Raw genomic sequence first — 20,582 nt, 5'->3', positions numbered from 1 at the left:
ATCCCCAAGAATTTGCCTATAAAATGAAACTTGCATGCTTTTAAATTCATGGATTGCTCAGTCCTTGTGGGAGTGCACTGGGGGGAGGGAATCCTTGCTCCTGTCCTGACTGGGGTGTCTCTGTGTGTGTCAATAATAATAATAATAATAATAATAATAATAATAATTTTTTTTTATTTATACGCCGCCCTCCCCAGCCAAGGCCGGGCTCAGAGCTCAGCTCATAGGTCAGACCTGTGCAATGAGAAGATGATGACTTTCCACCTTTATGTTCTGCACTCACTGGAGGACAAAAGATACTCCTTACCAACAACCAAATTGCACAGCAACCAAATGTTTAATGAACCATGTAACGTCTTGGAATGACCATCAAAAACTAACAACAACATTAAGTGGACAGATAAGAAAATTGGTAAAAAGGATTATCTGCCTCCTTTTTAAAGAAATGACTGGGGAAAGGTGCAATGGCTTTACATTCATTCACAAACTGCCTCTACACAGGCAGATGTTAAGCTGAAAACAGGCCTGGAGTTTCATGTACAGGATCAGGCACTTGTCATGTGTAAGGTGGATCAATCAGGTTTTTAGTTAAGTTGGCCTGTCCGGTTTAATTCTGCAGCTGCTTTCTAGCGTCAGGATGAGACACAGCAGCTGAGGAAGCATCAGGGCAATGGAATACATTACATATTGACCTGAGATGACTAAAGGGGTTTGAGGAAAAGCAAAAGGGTGCTGCCTAGGGTGATATAGTTGAAACTGGGTAGTCTCTGGGTATCTCCCACCAACTGGTCTTAGTGGTTTTACTGACACAGATTTCTGGAATGGTTCCCATGCATCTTGCAAATGGGCCAACTGAACAACTTGCTCACAGACCATCGTGTTTTGTAGTTTTTTAAAAGCTTTGTGATTCAGATGTCATTCGGTTGTTATGTCCAAGGTGGCTGTTGTTTGCTCCATGTCAGGACACTGCAAGCAAAGAGGAGCCCTTTGCAAGCTCATCAGAGGAAGGAGAATCACAGAGGGATGGTGCACCCAGACACAGTGCAGGGCTAATGGCAGAAAGGGCCTGGAAGCTGTAGCCGACATTAGCGCGTTTTTGACTGGGGGGGAGGCCCTTTCGTGGATTGTGGTGAACTGATCCCGCTGAGTTCAGAGGCCAAGTGTTGCAGGGATCCTTGACTGGTGAATGAAGATGAGAAGGTGAGGCTGGATTCTGGCAGGAGAGAGAGAGAGAGAGAGAGAGAGAGAGAGAGAGAGAGAGAGAGAGAGAGAGATTCAAATGGTTCCAGAAATAGCTGAAGATGTAACTCACAAGACGCTGAGAGGCTCAATACGTTGACTGTTAAACTGGTTCCATGGAGCATGCTTAGTCCCAGTTTTTGGACTAGCAAAGCAAAAAAAGGGGAGGCAGGCCTGGTACAGCATCTGTGAAAGTGTGCCTGCCTGCCCTAGTACAGCTGAGCTAAATCATTAGGTGACCATAGGCCAAGAGTCACCAATGGCTCCCATGAGGGTCTCCTCAAAAATCCACAACTGACAGGAGATTGTTCACTCTTTCTACTTCATTCCTGTTTGCACGGGCCCAGCCTCTCCTACACTGAATATGCCCTTTTAAACCATTCCAACAGTTTAGGGCAGAGGTTCTCAAACTTTTTGAGTCCACAGCTCCCATGACTAACTACATTCTTTCTGCAGCAACCCTGTGGAGAAACACGCTCTGAGCCTCAGAAGCCCAGCTATGTCACCCCTCGCCTGCAGAGACGGCAGCCCCTCACCCCATTTCAAACACCCTTTCTTGTGATGTGTTCCCTCAGCCTCCTCTCCTCTCCCCTCTTGGTGAGTTAGGATTGCCATATCCCTGCCTCCTCAAGATACAAATGACATCTTCCCATGTTGATGGGACTGGCAGACCTAAGTCCATAAGGCAAACCAAAATTGTCCTTCCTGCTAAGAGATCACATTTTCCCTATCGGATGGTTCCCTAACAGAAGTCTCAAGGAGGTTTTGTCCTCCTTAGTGCCCCTGCTTGTTGCCAACTCACCTATTCGCATAGCTAAAGCTTCCTCCAATCTCCGGAATGTTTTGTTGAATACGCCCTTGACCAAGGGGCCCGCGATGTAAACCACTATGTATAGAAGAAGCAAGCCAATGATGATGGCTACTGTAACCTTGGAGCGGAGAGGGGGGAAAGAGAGAAGGTGGTTGTTAATTCCTAATTGTTAGCAATACCTGTTTGTGAACAGAAACCTCAAAAATTGCTAGGAGAGGGAGCAAGAAAGGAATGTGGGACTGCACACAAATGTTCATTCCCTTCTGCAGATTCAGGCTAGCAAAAGATAAAACCAATGGGATCAGCAACAAGGGTGTTGCAGTGTATCCTCCTTCCTAGAACGACTGTTTCTGTTTGGGTTCAGCCACCTATTCTCACTCCCTGCCATGCTGCTTCCCTTTTCCTAAACGGCACAAAGCGTGGCAAGAACGATGGCATTTGTTCCCATGGCAGAATTCACTTGCACAAGACATACTGATGGCCACCAACTTTAGAACAGGGTAGGGAAATTTATGCAGGATAAGGCTGTCAGTGGGGTACTGGCCACGGCGGCTACCTTCTACCTCCACTGTTGGAGGCAACCAGCCTCCGAATACCATTTGCTTTGAATCACAAGTGGGGAGGCAACTCTTATGCTTGCTTGCGGGCTTCCCAGGGAGATCTGGTTGACCATGGTGAGAAGAACAATTCTATACTCACTTTGGCCAAACAGATGGCAATGAGAAGCCCCCAGGCAAGACAATAGGATTTGCCCCATTGGTGATTCCCAGCAACTGGTTTTCAGAGGCCTACTGCCTTCATTCAGTCTTCTACAGTGCTATGCTACAAGCACAGCTGGTTCTCATCTTTATAGCCTGAAGTAATAATAATAATAATTTATTATTTATACCCCACCCATCTGGCTGAGTTTCCCCAGCCACTCTGGGCAGCTCCCAATCAAGTGTTGAAAACAGTACAGTGTTACATTTTTAAAACTTCCCTGAACAGGGCTGCCTTAAGATGTCTTCTGAATGTCAGGTAGATGTTTATCTCTTTGACATCTGATGGGAGGGCGTTCCACAGGGCGGGTGCCACCACCGAGAAGGCCCTCTGTCTGGTTCCCTGTAACCTCACTTCTCGCAATGAGGGAACCGCCAGAAGGCCCTCGGAGCTGGACCTCAGTGTCCGGGCAGAATGATGGGGGTGGAGACGCTCCTTCAGGTATACAGGACCGAGGCCATTTAGGGCTTTAAAGGTCAGCACCAACACTTTGAATCGTGCTCGGAAACGCACTGGGAGCCAATGCAGATCTCTCAGGACCAGTGTTATGTGGTCCTGGCGGGACTTTGAACTTGGGTATCCATAGGGCCACTTTATTCCACATGACGCTGGCCATCACCAGAGCCCCCCTGAAGTATAGGGGGGTCTGTCATGTCTAGATGGCTGGGGGGGGGCTTTTTCAAGTGGGGCACTCCATATATGCCCTCTACAGGGAGACTTGCATGGTGTTGACCCTGATGTCCTTTTGGTCATCAAGCAAAGGCTCCATACAGAAAGAATGAAGATGCTCAAGGCACGGCGGCTGTTACCTTCAAGAGAAAGATGGCCCGGGTGGGGCTGAGGCGCAAGCCATGGACATGGATAATGAACTCCAAGGCATAATCACAGTAGGTGCTTTCGTCGACACCCCTATGGAAGCAAAAGAGGCAGGACGTCAGTTGACTACTGGTCTGAGCAGGCCAGCTTAGCTTTGGTCAATTGCTGTTTACAGCTCTCCCAGTGCTTAGATCTTTACATAGGCTCTTCTTGGTTTCTGACATCATTCATCTCCTAGTACCTTCCAAACCATGTTTCTTCTCCATGCTTTCAGAGTGGTACTTTCCCCCATCCCCACGACTTAAGTAAGGCCATTAATTTCAATGAGTCTAGTCTACGTAAAACTCAAGTTGAAAACCACCTTTTGATTGTGAATTGTTTTAACTTGTGCTCAGGAGTTATTATGGCGGATAGGTAGCCTATCAGTATAATTCAGTTCAACTGTAAATTAATTTAATTCTTTTTAAAATGAACCAAACACATTTTAAAAACTCACACCTACCTGTTTGATACTTCCACCACAAAGAAATAATCAGGAGCAGCCAGACCCTGGGGGACAATATCATAGCAAGGAGAATTCGTCTGGCAAACCCACCTGTGGGAGGAAAGGGATTTTGCCTTATGATGTCTTACATGGTAGGCTGTTTTAATTCATGTCCCTAGCTGGGGACCAATAAAGTGGTTTAGTCATGCTGGACACATGACCCGGAAAGCTGTCTGTGGACAAACGCCGGCTCCCTCGGCCTGAAAGTGGAGATGAGCGCCACAACCCCATAGTCACCTTTGACTGGACTTAACTGTCCAGAGGGAACAGTTTAGGGAAGCTTTTAATGTTTGATGTATCACAGTATTTTAATATTTTTTTGGAAGCCGCCCAGAGTGGCTGGGGAAGCCCAGCCAGATGGGCGGGGTATAAATAATAAATTATTATTATTATTATTATTATTATTATTATTATTATTATTATCCAAGGAAGATGAATGTTAGAAGATTCAGGACAGGCAAAAGAAAGGCCTTCTTCACACAGCACAGGGTTAAACTTGTTCCCACCCGATGTAGTGATGTCCACTGACTTAGGTGTTTTTAAAAGGGAATTGGGCAAATTCAGTGGCTACTAGCCACAATAGCTATGTTATATGTCCGCTGTTGGAGACAAATGTGTCTCTGAATGCCAGTTGCTGGAAAGCACAAGTGGAAAAATGGCCGCAACCCCAACGCTTCTTGAATGCTTCCAAGAGCACTTGGTTGGCCCCATGACAATCTGAAGCTGGACTAGACAGGTCTTTGACCTGATTCAGCATGGCTCTTCTTATGTTTTATTGCCGACCAAATTTCATATTTCATTTGGGAAGAAGAATTTGGGAGGTTTTAGATCAGAAACTGACACCCACACCCAAAGACGCAGCAAATGTTTCCTTACAAAATCCCAGACTCAGCTTGAGAGAGGATATGGAAACCTTCGGAATCAACTTTATCTTCGTGCATTTCAGCCCTAAGCCAGATCAGACTTGATGTTGCACTGGAAAGAGAATATGAAATCAACCATGAATTAAGACAGCTAAGCTTTGCAAGGAAGCCTAAAGTGGTTACCAGACCACTCACATCCTTAATAGCCCGTTGTTACCCACCCACCCTTGCCAGCCTTTACATTCCTGTGTTCATCAGCTATCGCTCATTATCAGCTTCAAAATAGAAGGGGGGGAATCAAATCTCTTACAACTCGCCAGTGCTTTTTTCTGGAGGAATGCTGGGGTACGCATACCCCTACACGTTTTGTGAATCTTTGTACTTTTGTCTATTTGCTGTATTTATTTTTCCCAATTTGAACAATAAAATGGTGATTTTCTTGAGTCAAAATGAGAGTACCCCTAAACATTTTTTTAAAGAAAAGAAAAAAGCACTGCAGCTCACAGCTATTTCTCTGCTCTATCCCCCAAAGTGGAGGCAATTCTCATCACAGACCAGACAAGTGGCTGTTTGTAAGCCACAACCCAAGGGGCCACAGATCAGTAGGCAGAGCACATGCCTCATTCTCAAAAGGGTCCAGGTCTGAGCACTGATATCTCCAGTTAAATGGTTACAGGAAAAAGGACCAGGAAAGATTCCCCCTTCCTTAGAGACTGTGGAGACACTGCCCGTCAGAGTGCACTGGCAATAGTGGCCCTCCAGATGTTGTCAGAATTCAGCAAGTCCCCAGTCCCTGGACAGAATAATCCAATGGTCTGTTGCAGTCTGAGGCAGTTTCCTCTGTCCACAATTCTGAGAAGGCGGCCATTGGCTGCTTCTGCACTAGGGCCATTTAGCACTGCTGAGGTATTGCTTCCCCTTAGTCATCTGGAAGGAGTGAACCAGCAGGAGGAGGAGCCTCCTCTGTGCATAGGCAGTTGGGGGACCACAGGAGCCTGTGATTATTTAATTGCGCTCTCTCACTCTCATACGGCAAACCAGCACTTTTCTTACGTGGGCATGTTCAGCTTGGAAAGACTGGTCCCAAATGGGGGTCTTTTAAACTGACTAAAAATGTTGCATTTGAATAAGACATAGATACTAAACAGCTAAGGTCACAATGCTAGGCACTGTGTGGGTCTGCAAAATGTGGTCACCTGCCATTCACTGTGTTGTACTGAAAGGTCTCTTCCTCACTGAAGTATCGGATGTTCTCTATCGAAAATGGTCCCCCACCAATTACTCTGAAGATGTAGCTGCCAGCAGAATAAGCAAGATGGAGGTGAGTTTGCACAAGCTTTAACGGTTAAAAAAACCACACCCATTCACAAACAGCTCAGACAAAACTGCCATTTCTCCTATCACAGCAAGAAGAAGAAGAAGAACAAGAAGAAGAACAAGAAGAAGAAGAAGAAGAAGAAGAAGAAGGGGAGGAGGAGGAGGAGGAGGAGGAGGAGGAGGAGGAGTTTGGATTTGATATCCAGCTTTATCACTACCCTAAGGAGTCTCAAAGCGGCTAACATTCTCCTTTCCCTTCCTCCCCCACAACAAACAACAAACAAGCCGGGGACCCACTCTCAGAGGATACCAGTCACTGAGAGGTCAGGGGAATCAACAAGAGAATTTCCTTCAGTATCTCGCCTGATAAAGGTTGCCAACCAGGGCAGTTTTAGAGCCATTCCTAGGCCTGAAACCAAATTAAAATGGGTCGAAATAACCCATTTCCTCTGGGCATGCTGGCACGTGGGCCACCACGATCCTCCCAGGTACCTTTCCCTTTTAAAAAATTAGGATGTCCTATTCATAGATCACCTGTGTGTCCCATCGAGTGAAAACTTGCCTCTGGCCACCAAGCTAAGCTCATGGCAGAGGTTCCCTGGCTGTGTCCTTAGCCGTGATGCTAGATCAGTTGGGGTGTACCGTTAGTACAAATGTATACCTGCCAGACAATTTTCTTGCCTTCAAGGGTGTCACATAGCAACTAGGGACTCTTGAGGAATTTGTTCTTGGTGTGTTTTGATACAAACTGACCCAATCAACACCACTCAAACTAAGGTGCAGATCAGAAGTTAGTCATCCTTCACACCTCTCCAGAGTTCACGATGCAGTTCTCAGTTCAAAAAGAAAACGCATCAAATTGCATATTTTGAGAGAAAATGTATTAAAAACACGTATCTAGATGCAGATTTGAAAATTAATGTGGACATGGGGTGGTGGAATGCGTTTTCGAACACATACAAAAATGGAAGGGACTGGAAACAGTCTTCTCTGTCCTTCCCTAGCGACAACAGGGCTTCATCTGATTGGCCTTCAGCTTTACCTGGAAGTCCCCAGCGAAAACCTCTTGGGTCATACCGGCCCCAAGGCCTGGGCACCCTGGCGTTGACCTAGGTGCCTCCATCTTACCCTCCCCCTGGCCTTTGAACAATATGCTCAGTGGAGATTCACTGCAAAGCGACAAAATGCCATGAAAAGCACAGCTCAGCCCTTACCTTCCATTGAAACGTCCCGAGTCTCCTGTCACCATATCTTGGATCAAAAAAGAAGGGTAAAACACTGCAAATGAATCAAGCAGGTGTGGTATCACCATGTGTCTTCTGCCTGGCACCCATCATTCCTTCATTAACTTCACCTATGAGCCTCACAGATCTGACCCACCCAGACACCCCACTTCACCCCAGCCTTACCATCACTGAAGGAGAAGCAAGGCATCTCAGGGTCTTTCTTGATACAATCGAAGTAGCGCTTGTTCTTGACGGTAGTCTCATTCTTGGTGGAAGTGATGTCAAAAGCTAGCCTCTTGCCTGGGGGACAGCCAATGTAGACCGTGGACACATAGCTGCCCTGTGGGGGCAAGCGAATTGGAAAAGGAAAAGGGGCCTTTTTTTCTCTTTTAGAACACTGGATTGCAAACTCCCTCTCTTAAAAGGACCCCTTTTCACCTCTGTGTCTGCTGCGGAATCCCTGCATGTTGCAGAGGATAATTTGGACAGGCATCTCCTCGGAGGACCCCTCGGTCAATGCCTAAGGTACCTTCACCTTGACCTTCATGAAGGGTTCCCTAGAACAGTGTTTCCCAACCTTGGGCCTCCAGCTGTTTTTGAACTACAATTCCCATCATCCCTGACCACTGGTCTTGCTAGCTAGGGATGATGGGAGTTGTAGTCCAAAAACAGCTGGAGGCCCAAGGTTGGGAAGCACTGCCCTCGAATGCACCCGAGAGGACTCGCCACGCTTTTGTACTAGTTCTGCTCCTCTGCCTTGGAACAGAAGTCTGGCCTGCAGGAATTTTTTTGATTATTTCTTTTCTGGCAAGGCAAGGATTGCACCTCCTGGCAGGTGTCGCACGGAAGGCAACAGGCAGACTTTGTTGCGCCCTTGCGGTGGCCACTCCTCACGGAGGTTGCCAGCTGGTCACAGTGTTTGCCCTCCCAGCTTGGTGAGCCCCTGGTGGGAGCGGCGGCTGATGATCCTCGGCTGGCTTGGTGGTCTCTCAGCAGCACCAGAGCTGCAGCTACAGCAGGCCTAGGAGGAGGGCAGTTGAGACCAGGCTGAGGTGCCAAGTGCAGCCTTTTACCGGCTGCCTGTCCTTGGCTGCACAGCACAAGGGCAGGTGCCAGCGGGTCCCAGGTGAGTGGGCAGCTTTCCTTCTGTGCTCCCGCTGCAGGGCACATGCCTCAGCCAAGGGAGGCCCTGGGGAAGGAGTGGTGCAGGCCAGAAAAGTCCAGATTCCAGCCGGTGGGAGTTCTGCCCAGAGGTGAGCACCCCTTAGCCAGCCACGAGGAGAAAGAGGCACCACCGTGGCTCCAGAAGATGGCAGCCATGTGGCCTTGTCATGGGGGCGCCTGGTTGCGCACCCCCCAGAATTCTGCACCCGGGACTACGAACCCCATCGTCCCCCTCACATTATGCCACAGTCTGGAGAAGAAAAACATGGCTTCCTTAATTTGCCACCCAGGTACCCCCTGCCCAACAGGGCCTGTCATGACCGACTCTAGGGTTGCGCGCTCATCTCACTCAAGAGGCCAGGTGCCGGCGCTGTCCGAAGACACTTCCGGGTCACGTGGCCAGCGTGACGTAGCTGCATCTGGCGAGGCAGCACCAGCGCCGCGCACAGAAACGCCGTTTACCTTCCCGCTATAAAGCGGTCCCTATTTATCTACTTGCACTTAGGGGTGCTTTCGAACTGCTAGGTGGGCAGGAGCTGGGACCGAACGTTGGGAGCTCACCCCGCCGCGGGGATTCGAACCGCCGACCTTACGATCAGCAAGTCCTAGGCACTGAGGTTTTACCCACAGCGCCACCCGCGTCCCTTTGCCACCCAACAAAGGCACAAAAGCAAGGCCAGTCAAGGTGGCTGCCACACCTCTAAACCATTCCCACAGCTGTAGGCTGCAGAGGAAGACTATTCACGGCAAACAAGCTGCCTTTCCAGAATTACTGAGCTTCTCCCAGACAAGCTCTCAAGAATTTTCAGCATTGTCAGGTACCATGGTGGGGAGTATCAGGTGCCAACTGCCTCCTCCGGGGCTGCTACCAGGAGGAGAGAATTGAGAGAAATTACCTTCCCTTCAAGCAATCCAAGCCACCCTTACCCTTATCCGTGGTCCGTTGGATGTGTACTCGTAGCAGTTCATTCCCGAGTGTGCAACCTGGGGGAAGTAAATACAAGCCAAGCAAATGTCAGGGGAAAGGCAAATTCTAGCCACTTGTATCCCAGAGGAGTACAACTCAACAGATCAGAAGCAAGAAGCAGTGTGGCAGGAGACTGATTTCACGTGCCACCTTTGGTACACTGAAGCGGCACCAGGTGGCCTATCCTAGCCCAAGAGCAACAATTCTGTGATAGAAGACAAGACCCTGGGACTTCAGCAAAGACTGCCTTCTTACCTTTAAGCCAAAAGAACTCTTCAGAAGGTTCTTCCCACTCAGCTGCTGGTACGGGTAAACACCTCTGTCATGAATTTCTATCTGTTGTTGTGAGGACGAAGAGATGCAGTGGTGCAAAAGAAACAGAAGTTTAAAATGGAATCAGTTTTAATAAGAAACCAGCTCTCTAATGGCATTTCCCCCTTGTGAGCCACTCAATGGTGCAGAATGGATGGCCAAGAATACTCATAATATCAAATCTTGCCACCTCTAAGCGCATGTCAGGAATCTTTGCTTGCCAGTGATGCACCCTTAAATAACACGGTGCTTCTTCTCGGCATTTCCGGCTGTTGTTTATATTGGTTCTAATGATCTATAATCCTGTGATTTAACATATATTTTGTATTCCATCCTGGAACCTTAAGGTGAAGAGAGGCTATAAATCATATAATGTGGTTATGGAAGAAACAAGACCTTCTGGGATGCAATGCTATAAGCTCCTCCATCGTAGACTCAGCATGTATGTGCGTGTAAATAAGCTATATATGACATAAAGACGCCACATTCCGAGGAAACTGAACCTTGGGTAAGCGCCTGGAACCCCTGGAATCACACAAAGCTCAGAGACTGGGGTGGCATGCAACAAAGTAAATATTTGTAGGCCTTCTTTACACTTGCAGAAAGGCACTCTGTATATGCTCAGAGATGCCAGGAATTTTGCACAAACGTAAGATTGCAAGCATAGTTTCAAATATGTCTCAAAATAAGAATGGGGTTCAGGTTTCTCACATATCAAAATGCTGATCGGATCAAGCCTGCATTTCTGACTTTTCAAGGGGGATTTTGCCTCATTTCATCATCTAGGATTTGAGAGGCCCTTACCTGATATAGTACTGAACCTCTGCTGATGAGCTCCTGCCTATGTAGATGTGAATGAATATATTCAGGATGGGCTAAGATGAGAGTGAGCCAGATGTTTTGGAGAGAATTTTCATCTGCTGACTCCCCCACTGCAAGCAAAATGAAAAAGCTATCAGCCAATGCAAAAGAATAGGGCATGTACATGTGGAACAGAATGTTGGTGCTTGCCATGAATATTCTTCTCGCTGGGCATGCAGCAACCATGTGAGATATGACCCCCTCTTACTTCTTGGCAGTAGCACCCCAGCTATGGAAAACTCTCTGCTTCGAGCTCTGACTGATGCCAAAGTTGGTTATCTGTCGGCACCAGCAGAAGACTCATTTTCCACCAGGCTTTTTGAGGAGGCTGAGGGCTATTGTCTGTCTACTGGGTCACATGGCTATTCTATCTGATATACTGTATTTAGTAGGCAGAGGATGACTGTACAGTGGTGCCTCGCAAGACGAAAATAATCCGTTCCGCGAGTCTCTTCGTCTAGTGGTTTTTTTGTCTTGCGAAGCAACCCTATTAGCGGCTTAGCGCTATTAGCAGTTTAGCGGCTATTAAAGGCTTAGCGGCTTAGCGGCTAAAAGGCTATTAGCGGCTTAGAAAAAGGGGGGGGAGCGGAAAAAAATCGCAAGACTCGCAAGACGTTTTCGTCATAGGGAAAATCGTCTTGCGAAGCAACTCAAAAACGGAAAACCCTTTCGTCTAGCGGGTTTTCCGTCTTGCGAGGCATTCGTCTTGCGGGGCACCACTGTATTCTATTTATTCTATTCTAGTATATTCCATTTTGTTCTTATTGCTTTTTGAATTGTTGTGGCCCACCGTAAGATCCCGTGAAGAGGGATGGAACATAAATCTTGTAAATAAGTAACACTGCTGAGAAGAAAACCTGTGACCACGGTTTTCCTGGAGACCTCTCCCGTCAGGGGTGGGGTGCCAGGAGCAGGTCAGTAATAACTCACATGGTGTCAGTGAAGTTAACTCTTTATTCAGAGGAACAAAGAGCTCCAGAGACCAGGCCTAGTGAGCACAGCAACTCTTCCCGTTAGATCTTGCCCCAATGAGGCAGTTGCAAGGACTGAAGGTCCCTGTTTTCCCACAGTGGCCTACACTGCCCCAGGTCCTTCCCAAGCAATCTGAGCCTTCTCCGCCTTGTTTGTCTCTGCTCCAGCCTCTTCAGGTTCTGGGAGACATTTGAGGAGGAGAGCTGGTCACAGCAAGAGGGGGAGACACCCTGGCTTCTTCACCAGCCTGACCCATCTCTGCTTCTTGCCCCTCCCTCCTCTCCGGCCTCCGCTTCTGCCTCTATTTCTGGACTGCTCTCTGCCGCCGCCTCTTCCTGCTCACTAAACCCTGCTACCTCTTCAGCTTCCGCCTCCCAGTCTGCTCCCTCTGACCACTCATCCTTGCCCCACCACCACTCCCCGGGCTCTGAGCCTTCTTCCCTTGGGGATTCCCCACCTGGTTCCTCCCCCCCCCCCATTTCTCTGTGTCCAGCCAATCCATGACATCCCTCTGCCAGCCCCTCAGTTCTGTTCCATGTCTGTGCTACTGTAGAACCAGAAATTAGAAGAAGGGAGGATCACAAGTCAAAATTAGGAGGAAGCATAGCCTGGGCCAACTCGTATTACCACTGCAAGACATCCACATATACAGGGTGGGTCTTTTAAAAGAGGCCTCGTGGAACATGTGTACTCTGTATCCACAGGGCCTCTTTTAAAGGACTCACCGTGTGTGTGTGTGTGTGTGTGTGTGTGTGTGTGTGTGTGTGTACAGTGGTGCCTCGCAAGACGAAATTAATCCGTTCCACGAGTCTCTTCGTCTTGCGGTTTTTTCGTCTTGCGAAGCACGGCTATTAGCGGCTTAGCGGCTATTAACGGCTTAGCGGCTATTAGCGGCTTAGCGGCTATTAACGGCTTAGCGGCTATTAACGGCTTAGCGGCTATTAATGGCTTACCGGCTTTAAGAAAAAGGAAACAAACTCGCAAGAACTCGCAAGACGTTTCGTCTTGCGAAGCAAGTCCATAGGGAAATTCGTCTTGCGGAACGACTCAAAAAACGGAAAACCCTTTCGTCTAGCGAGTTTTTCGTCTTGCGAGGCATTCGTCTTGCGGGGCACCACTGTATAAACACCTTATGGGGGGGGCGTGTTGACATCATGGCTTCACTGAGTGTGGCCTTAGATATCACCACATGCCCAAGAAACAAGAAGTTCACAGTAGATATCAACATTACATTCTCAGTTGGGTGTGGGAGATGCCCTGTAACTGCTGTGTTTTATGTGACAGATCCGCCCCTCCCTTCCTCTATCACAGCAGTTCCTGAGCTCAACACCCCTTACTGCTCTGTTTCGTTGTTCTCATGCTCAGGTACAGAGAGAAGGTGTATTCGGTGTTCTTGTCAAAGTAGAGCTTGGAAGGCAGTAAGTTTTCAGGCATCTGATCGTACATCTTGATGTAGTTGGCCATGTCGACATAGATGCCCGCCGAGGTGTTCCAGTTGCTGGCCACATAGGTGTAGTATTCCTGGGAAGCAAGAAAATGATCATCTTCCACTCCCCGCCCCCACCCTTTGTCTCTTCCTTCCAAGTGCTCCATAAACTGTGCCTTAGTCATGGTTGCAACAGCCCTGGAAAGTAGGCCAGTATTGCTATCCATTGACAGTGTGATTGGTAAGTATTGGCTTGCCTAAGGTAAGGCATACAGTGAAGATAGGGGCAAAGCCCAGGTGCAAACTTGGGTGTTGCAGCAGTTAAAGGTGAAGCGTGTTGGTTAGGAAAAGGAAACACTCATACATCAAAATTATGACTGTTTCTTTACTAAACGATTCATATTGCATGTGTGTCTATCACACATCAACTGACTGTCAAATCCCTTAGCAAGCAGTCAAAAAAAAAAATGGTGTCTTCAGGAAACACAACAGTATTCCTCTCTCTCCTTGAATATCAAAATCACTTTATTTTGGTTTTTTTACTTAAAAAAGAAAGTTTAAGACCAGGTTAATGTTAATCATGGAGTGGTGAGGGCAGTTGTTTCTAAGGAATGCTTTTCAAAATGTTTGTTCTTACCGCATCCTCTTTCTTGTTCTTCCACCATCTCCATGTGGGGTCATGGACTGGGTCAGCATAAGCCTAGGGAGAAAAAAAGAATTGGTAAGGGTGAGTTTGAAGACAGACAGGCGCACAAAAACTATCACTAAATTAGCAGCAAAACCTGTTTAGAAATGCAGAAATAATATACAATTTTATTTAGTGTGGGACAGCATAGAAACCTCCCTGCTATGGTCCACCAAAGCAGAGGTCATGGCAACCGATCTGGGTGGATGAAGTGGCAGGTGGTGGCAGCTCCTAAGAGGAAGGGCTTGAAGAAAGACAGACGGTGGCATGAGAGATAGTAAGCTGGCATGTTGGAATCCTGGAAGCCAAGACCCTAGTATGGTGGGAGAAGCCCAGCAGAGATTTAACATCACAAAAACATGCCAGAGAGAAATATAGTCTGTGAAACCTTTAAAATGTGCCCTTTTGAGTCCCAAAATGTCCCCTTCTAGAAGCTCTTTCCATCTGTCCCACTTCCCTGGCACAGAGCCAGACCACATGTTTGGCAAGTCATAAAAAGGTTTACTTACAAAATTCAAAGGTCAGATTCATGTGCTTTTCCATACAGCGGTCAGAAAATATGCACAGGCATTTAAAACACTGTCTATTTACAGAAGGTAAAAGTTTCTAAACTATTGATAGAGAGGGGAAATTAGTATTACTACTACTACTACGATTATTATTAATTACTATTATGAAACAAAGGATGCTGGTTAAAGTCATGAGGCTGGAGTGACCAGTTCAGAGCTCCTTACATACTGAAGTCCACATGGGGAATGAAAGATACCAAAGGCTTAGTCATTCATTTCTTCTCCAGGCTTAGCCTATGGTTTAACCCCTTCATGCTCTTATTAGATTGGAACATTCTAGAGTTATAGGAGGCTAGAACTTTACATAGGCCTTCCCTCTGACTACTGGAAGTGGGATGCCTGCTGCGCTATTTAAGGAGACAGTGGAGACAGAAGATTCTTATATGCTTATGATGATGAGTGAAGCATCTCTCACTTGGACAAGAAGGATGTAACCAAAGCGGGGGGGGGGGGGAGGAAATCCAAAGGTCATTTAGCTGCCTCATCCAACACTGTTGAACTAAAGCAAACAGTAGGGACCTTTGCAGAAAGCATTTTTAAAAGCTTTCAAATGTTTTTCCTTCCATTAGCAAGAAAAGAGAGGGAGAAGTTTAGAGGTGCTCAAATGTGTAGTTAAATTTTTATCCCAATTTCGAGGAGGTGAAGGGAAAATCAGAGCAGCAGGGGGGCTTCAGATTCCAGCTGCTTCCTGTTGTAAACAAAAATTGCCCTTTTCCCTTACATTACCATATATCTAAGACCTCAAAATTCCTATCACATTCCCTACATGGAGGATCTATAACTCCAGTTGAGCCAGGGCTTCAGAGAGGCCGACAGGGTCAGAAGGGGGGGGGCCCTACTACATTGGCTCTCCATCTATGATGTCAGACAGCATTCTCCAAAACATCCTGGGATGCTCTCCAGCAGGAGTAGGCAGCCTAAGGCCCATGGGCCACAAGCGGCCCACAGGGGTCGTTTAACCGGCCCACAAGCCTCCCAATCGGCGAGTCCCTGCGTGCTGTGCTAAACCGGCGCAGCGTGGCATGGGGACTTGCTTCTGTAGGGCCAGAAATTGCGCCTGCGCAGACACCGGAAATTGCAGGCACGTGTGCTCACACACACACGCAATCCAGCCCACAGAGGGATCTCTGCTGGAGTGAACCGGCCCAGGCGAGGTAAACCGTACCGACCCCTGCTCTTCAGGAATGTTACAATTGAGCTTGAGTGCCCAGAAATAGATGCTGGATCAGGGGTTCCACTGGCTGAGGCCTGTGTTTAAATAGTAAGTCTAAGGGATAAAGGTAAAGGTAAAGGTACCCCTGCCCGTACGAGCCAGTCTTGCCAGACTCTGGGGTTGTGCGCCCATCTCACTCAAGAGGCCGGGGGCCAGCGCTGTCCGGAGACACTTTCGGGTCACGTGGCCAGCGTGACAAGCTGCATCTGGCGAGCCAGATCCGCACACGGAACGCCGTTTACCTTCCCGCTAGTAAGCGGTCCCTATTTATCTACTTGCACCCGGGGGTGCTTTCGAACTGCTAGGTTGGCAGGCGCTGGGACTGAGCAACGGGAGCGCACCCCGCCGCGGGGATTCGAACCGCCGACCATGCGATCGGCAAGCCCTAGGTGCTGAGGTTTTACCCACAGCGCCACCCGCGTCCCAAGTCCAAGGGATAGCGACCCTTATTTTGCTGACTTTAATTTGCATAAGCAACATGTGCCTTTGTGGCGCAAACAGCAGAATGCTTTGCCATGAAGAATGCAATCACTTGGTTGTTTTAGGCAGCTGGTTTTTAAAAAATAAAGGCCTTTACACAATTTTCTTTTTGCTGGTTTATCGTTGTTAGTTTCAACAGCTGTTTTGGATTGGGGGTGGGGTGGGACTTAGCTTTGAGGACTTTGCTGCCAGACAGAAGCTAAAGCCTGTGTCTTGTGGTGGTTCTGAGGCCAGCGACTTTTCAGCCCCTCAAAAGAGAAACACAAATAAACAAAAGGTCTCCTCACTCTGTGGTAAGATGAGTGCAACTGGAGCAGCTGGTAGACGAGTCCCTGGTACACAATCAGCGACTTCTCATCATGAAAGCCAGTTTTTTCCATGATCTCAGGAGGCATAGCAAAATAATGTTCCATCCGGGTGAATTCCTGTGGCTGAGGTAGGTTCACATAGCGCACAACAGCGAATGGGCAAAGGTGGGCGAATCTGATGTAGTCTAATTCACTAAGAACAAACAGTTGGATGGAGTTTATAGCGGTGTGAGTAGAAAGTTCAAATGTTAGGAGAGCTTAAAACACCATCCCTTGCAGCATTAAAGTGGAAAATCTGGGACTAGGCTGTGTAGCCTTGTTGCAATTTTATTTAGGCTGGATTTTCTCCCTTTCCCTCTTAATTAAAAGAATCACGCAACAGGCTGCAGATTATGAAATAGTGGTTAATTACATAAGGTCTTGCACCTGATTCCAGCAGTTAACAGTGATGAAAACAAGGCAGGCAAATTCTACTTCTAGATTACAAAATACATAAAGGTAAAGGTAAAGGGACCGCTGACCATTAGGTCCACTCGTGGCCGACTCTGGGGTTGCGGTGCTCATCTCGCTTTACTAGCCAAGGGAGCCGGGGTACAGCTTCCGGGTCATGTGGCCAGCATGATTAAGCCGCTTCTGGCGAACCAGAGCAGCTCACGGAAACGCCGTTTACCTTCCCGCTGGAGCGGCACCTATTTATCTACTTGCACTTTGACGTGCTTTTGAACTGCTAGGTTGGCAGGAGCAGGGACTGAGAAACGGGAGCTCACCCTGTCACGGGGATTCGAACTGCCAACTTTCTGATCGGCAAGTCCTAGGCTCTGTGGTTTAACCCACAGCGCCACCTGCATCCCTACAAAATACATATTTTAATTCAAAAAGAAGCAGAGACCAAACAGAGGTCTGCCTCAGAAGCATGGTGGGCTGAGTTCTGAAGCAGGGGAAAGTAGAAAAGATTAAACCCTTTTGCCTTTATCACACCAGAGAACTCAAAGGAAGTGATGTCACTGCCTTCTCTTGTCATCAGGAACTCTGTGAGTCTTAACCCCTTCATATCCTTATATTCACCAAAACAAACAAAGTTATTTTGACTGCAAATTCCCATACAAAAAGCACATTCTAAACACAACCCCCAAGCCCTATAGCCTCTCTCCTCTTTCCAAAAATTTCAGGGCATAATACTGTGGGAGATGAATTAAGGATTAAATCCATAGATTTAGATCTAAACCTCCTATCCCATGTTTCTGTGAGAAATAAAAAAAGTGAAGGCTTTTTAGCAGAATAAGAACACTTATAATTTTGCAGCTTATTAAAGCCTGTGAGTTAGGTAGTTCTATCTTTCTAGCTCTTTCTTATGTGGTCTGCTGACCTTACCCTCTTCATCCCCATAGCAGAGAATGAACTACACATTTTGAGTAACATAAATGAAAAAGGTTTACTTACATTTCAATGCAGGCAGCAAATACAGCAAAGTAGTGTGCAGAAAAATACTTACAAGGTAAAGGTAAAGGTACCCCTGCCCGTACAGGCCAGTCGTGTTTCGAACTGCTAGGTGGGCAGGAGCTGGGACCGAACGACGGGAGCTCACCCCGCCGCGGGGATTCGAACCACCGACCATACGATCGGCAAGTCCTAGGCACTGAGGTTTTACCCACAGCGCCACCCACGTCCCTACAAATTACAGTGAAATAAAAGTTGATCGTCTTAGCTAACATGGCTGAAAGCAGAAGTTTTGCCAAGATTCCCAGAAGACCCCTTCCCAGAAAAGTACAGTGCTGCAGCTGACTGGAGGTCAGGTGTGAGATGATACCCCTCACTGCTAGCTGCTCCTGCAACCAGTTATTTCCCCTGGTTGAGGAGAAGCACTGGAGACCTGAGCAAGGCCTCTAATCTAAGGTGAAGAGCCCCCATCATCCATAGTCTGCTGTTGCAAACACTGCAGAGAGAGGATAGAAAAAAGATTTGAAAGAGGAAATGGATCCCAGGTACCTTGCAAATGAATGAGACAGTAGGCCTGAGACTTTGAAGAGCCTTTGCAAAACTACTTCTGCCCTGCCAGATGTTTGAGAAAAGTTCAAACGTGATGACACCACACTTTGTGTGTTCCACTCACTTGTGTCTCATCTCTTTGTTAGGGGTTGTTATCAACAGGTCATAGGTAAGGACGTGACTCAGAGGGAATTCCCTTCTGACTAATCTTCCATTGTCTGCAGTATCCGCCAAATAAACCAGCTGAAATAAAAGAAGCCCGGGTTAACAGATTTAGAGGAATCAGGTAGACAAAACACGTTTTAAATTTATCACCTCTAGTGTTTTGTTACATAATGGGATGCACGTCAATAATGTAATGGGATGTACGTGTATGGAGTGTTAGGGGAGGGGTCGTACCTCTGGTGGGGGACACATGATGCTCCTTCTGGGGTAGTTTGTCCACCTTTGGTCCCTAACCGCCCTAGCAGCTCTGCTGCTGCTAAGAAAACCTTGCCACCAACCTGAGCAGCTGGCCAGCTCTTTGTCTTGCAAATGTGATGAGAATCCAAGCAACACAGCAATGGGAGCAAGAGCGAGACTGTACATCCCAGTGTTACTTTCAATTCCAAATGTTTCAGATCAGGATGTGAGCGGCAGTGGTGAGTTGGGTGTAGCTGCTCTCTTGACAACGGCTGTTGATCTGATGTCTCCTATTTATTTGGAGCTGGGGCAATGGCAAGGCTGGGGGTTCATGGGGACGGCATCAGCACTCCCACCAGTGCCCCCTAATTAAATCTCACCAAGGCCTTGCCTCGGCCTCAGCCAGCTATTATTATTTATTCAATAATAAACAGCAGTGACATCCAGGGCTTTTTTTCAGCTGGAAATCAGTTCTGGCACCTGTCCAAGGGTGCCATTGTCATTACAGTGGTACCTCGGGTTACATACACTTCAGGTTACATATGCTTCAGGTTACAGACTCTGCTAACCCTTAGCCCAGAATAACTAAGGAGATAGTACAAGAATACTTGGCTAGTTTAGATGTATTCAAGTCTCCAGGGCCAGATGAACTGCATCCAAGAGTATTAAAAGAACTGGCAGATGTGATCTCAGAACCACTGGCAGTCATCTTTGAGAATTCCTGGAGAACAGGCGAAGTCCCGGCAGACTGGAGGAGGGCAAATGTTGTCCCTATTTTCAAAAAGGGGGAAAGAGAGGACCCAAATAATTATCGCCCAGTCAGTCTGACATCAATACCAGGGAAGATTCTGGAGCAGATCAGAATCTGGCTTCAGCAGAGAGGAAGAGCTGCGCAGCGCCCCTTCAGCGAAGCGGGAGGAGAAATGGAAGGGGCTCCGTTTCTCCTGCCGCTTCGCTGAAGGGGCGCTGAGCAGAGAGGGGGAGATTTTTTTTTATTTCTTTTTCTCCCCCACTAAAACCAGGTGCGTCCTATGGTCGGGTGCATCCTATAGAGCAAAAAATACGGTACTTAACCCGAGGTACCACTGTATAAGAGAACAAGGGAGCCATTCACAGAGAGTTCTGGCATTCTTTTTCTAGTAAAATAGCACTGGTGACTCCGGATTCAAGAAAACGCCTCCACACCACCACACATGCCTTGAGTGGTAACATGGCTCCCTTTTCAAACCAGCTACCTCCCGGATTACCCGTCAAGGCAAACACAGCCTAATGCACTCACCTCTTTCAACTGTCCATCAACAAAGAAAATGGTGAGTATGGAATGTTTCACGGTCAAGCTGTAATGTGGTGAGCCTCTCATCACCTGCAAATAATTGAACACATCCCAGGCTTCTGATGGATATACCTTTTTAATCTCTGTGCCAAGTTCTTTGGAAACCCAAATCTAGACAGAGGAGGGAAAGTAATGCTCAAGCGATGTAGTGCTGTGTGTGTGTGTGTGTGTGTGTGTGTACACACACAAACACACACAGCTGGGTTGATAATGTAGCAGAATGATTAAGAGACTAGCAATCTCACTTGCATTAACATGTCCTTATTTTCATCGGAAAAATGTTGGAGGGTATAGTTATCCGACCCCTGAGCCAAGGAGATAAGTAACAC

At 47.5% G+C, this 20,582-nt stretch overlaps 1 protein-coding gene across 5 annotated transcripts in view; it reads right to left on the bottom strand.

The window, feature by feature from the left end:
* Positions 1 to 318: 318 nt before the first annotated feature.
* Positions 319 to 20,582, bottom strand: part of LOC114603214 (cation channel sperm-associated auxiliary subunit gamma) — a 46,390-nt gene continuing 26,126 nt past the window's right edge. For 4 of the 5 annotated variants that reach the window (XM_028742033.2, XM_028742034.2, XM_028742035.2 and 1 more), the window contains exons 15-30: positions 20,200 to 20,364; positions 18,643 to 18,761; positions 16,512 to 16,725; positions 13,915 to 13,977; positions 13,189 to 13,372; positions 10,823 to 10,950; positions 9,962 to 10,042; positions 9,667 to 9,723; positions 7,759 to 7,915; positions 7,564 to 7,627; positions 6,229 to 6,327; positions 5,046 to 5,144; positions 4,128 to 4,220; positions 3,619 to 3,718; positions 2,042 to 2,168; positions 319 to 1,213 (exon numbers count right to left, since the gene is read on the bottom strand). In XM_028742033.2, the coding sequence (XP_028597866.2) occupies positions 1,086 to 1,213; positions 2,042 to 2,168; positions 3,619 to 3,718; positions 4,128 to 4,220; positions 5,046 to 5,144; positions 6,229 to 6,327; positions 7,564 to 7,627; positions 7,759 to 7,915; positions 9,667 to 9,723; positions 9,962 to 10,042; positions 10,823 to 10,950; positions 13,189 to 13,372; positions 13,915 to 13,977; positions 16,512 to 16,725; positions 18,643 to 18,761; positions 20,200 to 20,364 (1,878 nt within the window). In that variant the 3' untranslated portion in view covers positions 319 to 1,085. The remainder of the gene's footprint in view (positions 1,214 to 2,041; positions 2,169 to 3,618; positions 3,719 to 4,127; positions 4,221 to 5,045; positions 5,145 to 6,228; positions 6,328 to 7,563; positions 7,628 to 7,758; positions 7,916 to 9,666; positions 9,724 to 9,961; positions 10,043 to 10,822; positions 10,951 to 13,188; positions 13,373 to 13,914; positions 13,978 to 16,511; positions 16,726 to 18,642; positions 18,762 to 20,199; positions 20,365 to 20,582) is intronic. The other variant, XM_077932319.1, reaches the window with a different exon arrangement.

Source organism: Podarcis muralis, chromosome 7 (genome assembly GCF_964188315.1).
Source record: "Podarcis muralis chromosome 7, rPodMur119.hap1.1, whole genome shotgun sequence".
NCBI lineage: Eukaryota > Metazoa > Chordata > Lepidosauria > Squamata > Lacertidae > Podarcis > Podarcis muralis.
This window is presented reverse-complemented; position numbering and strand designations above follow the sequence as displayed.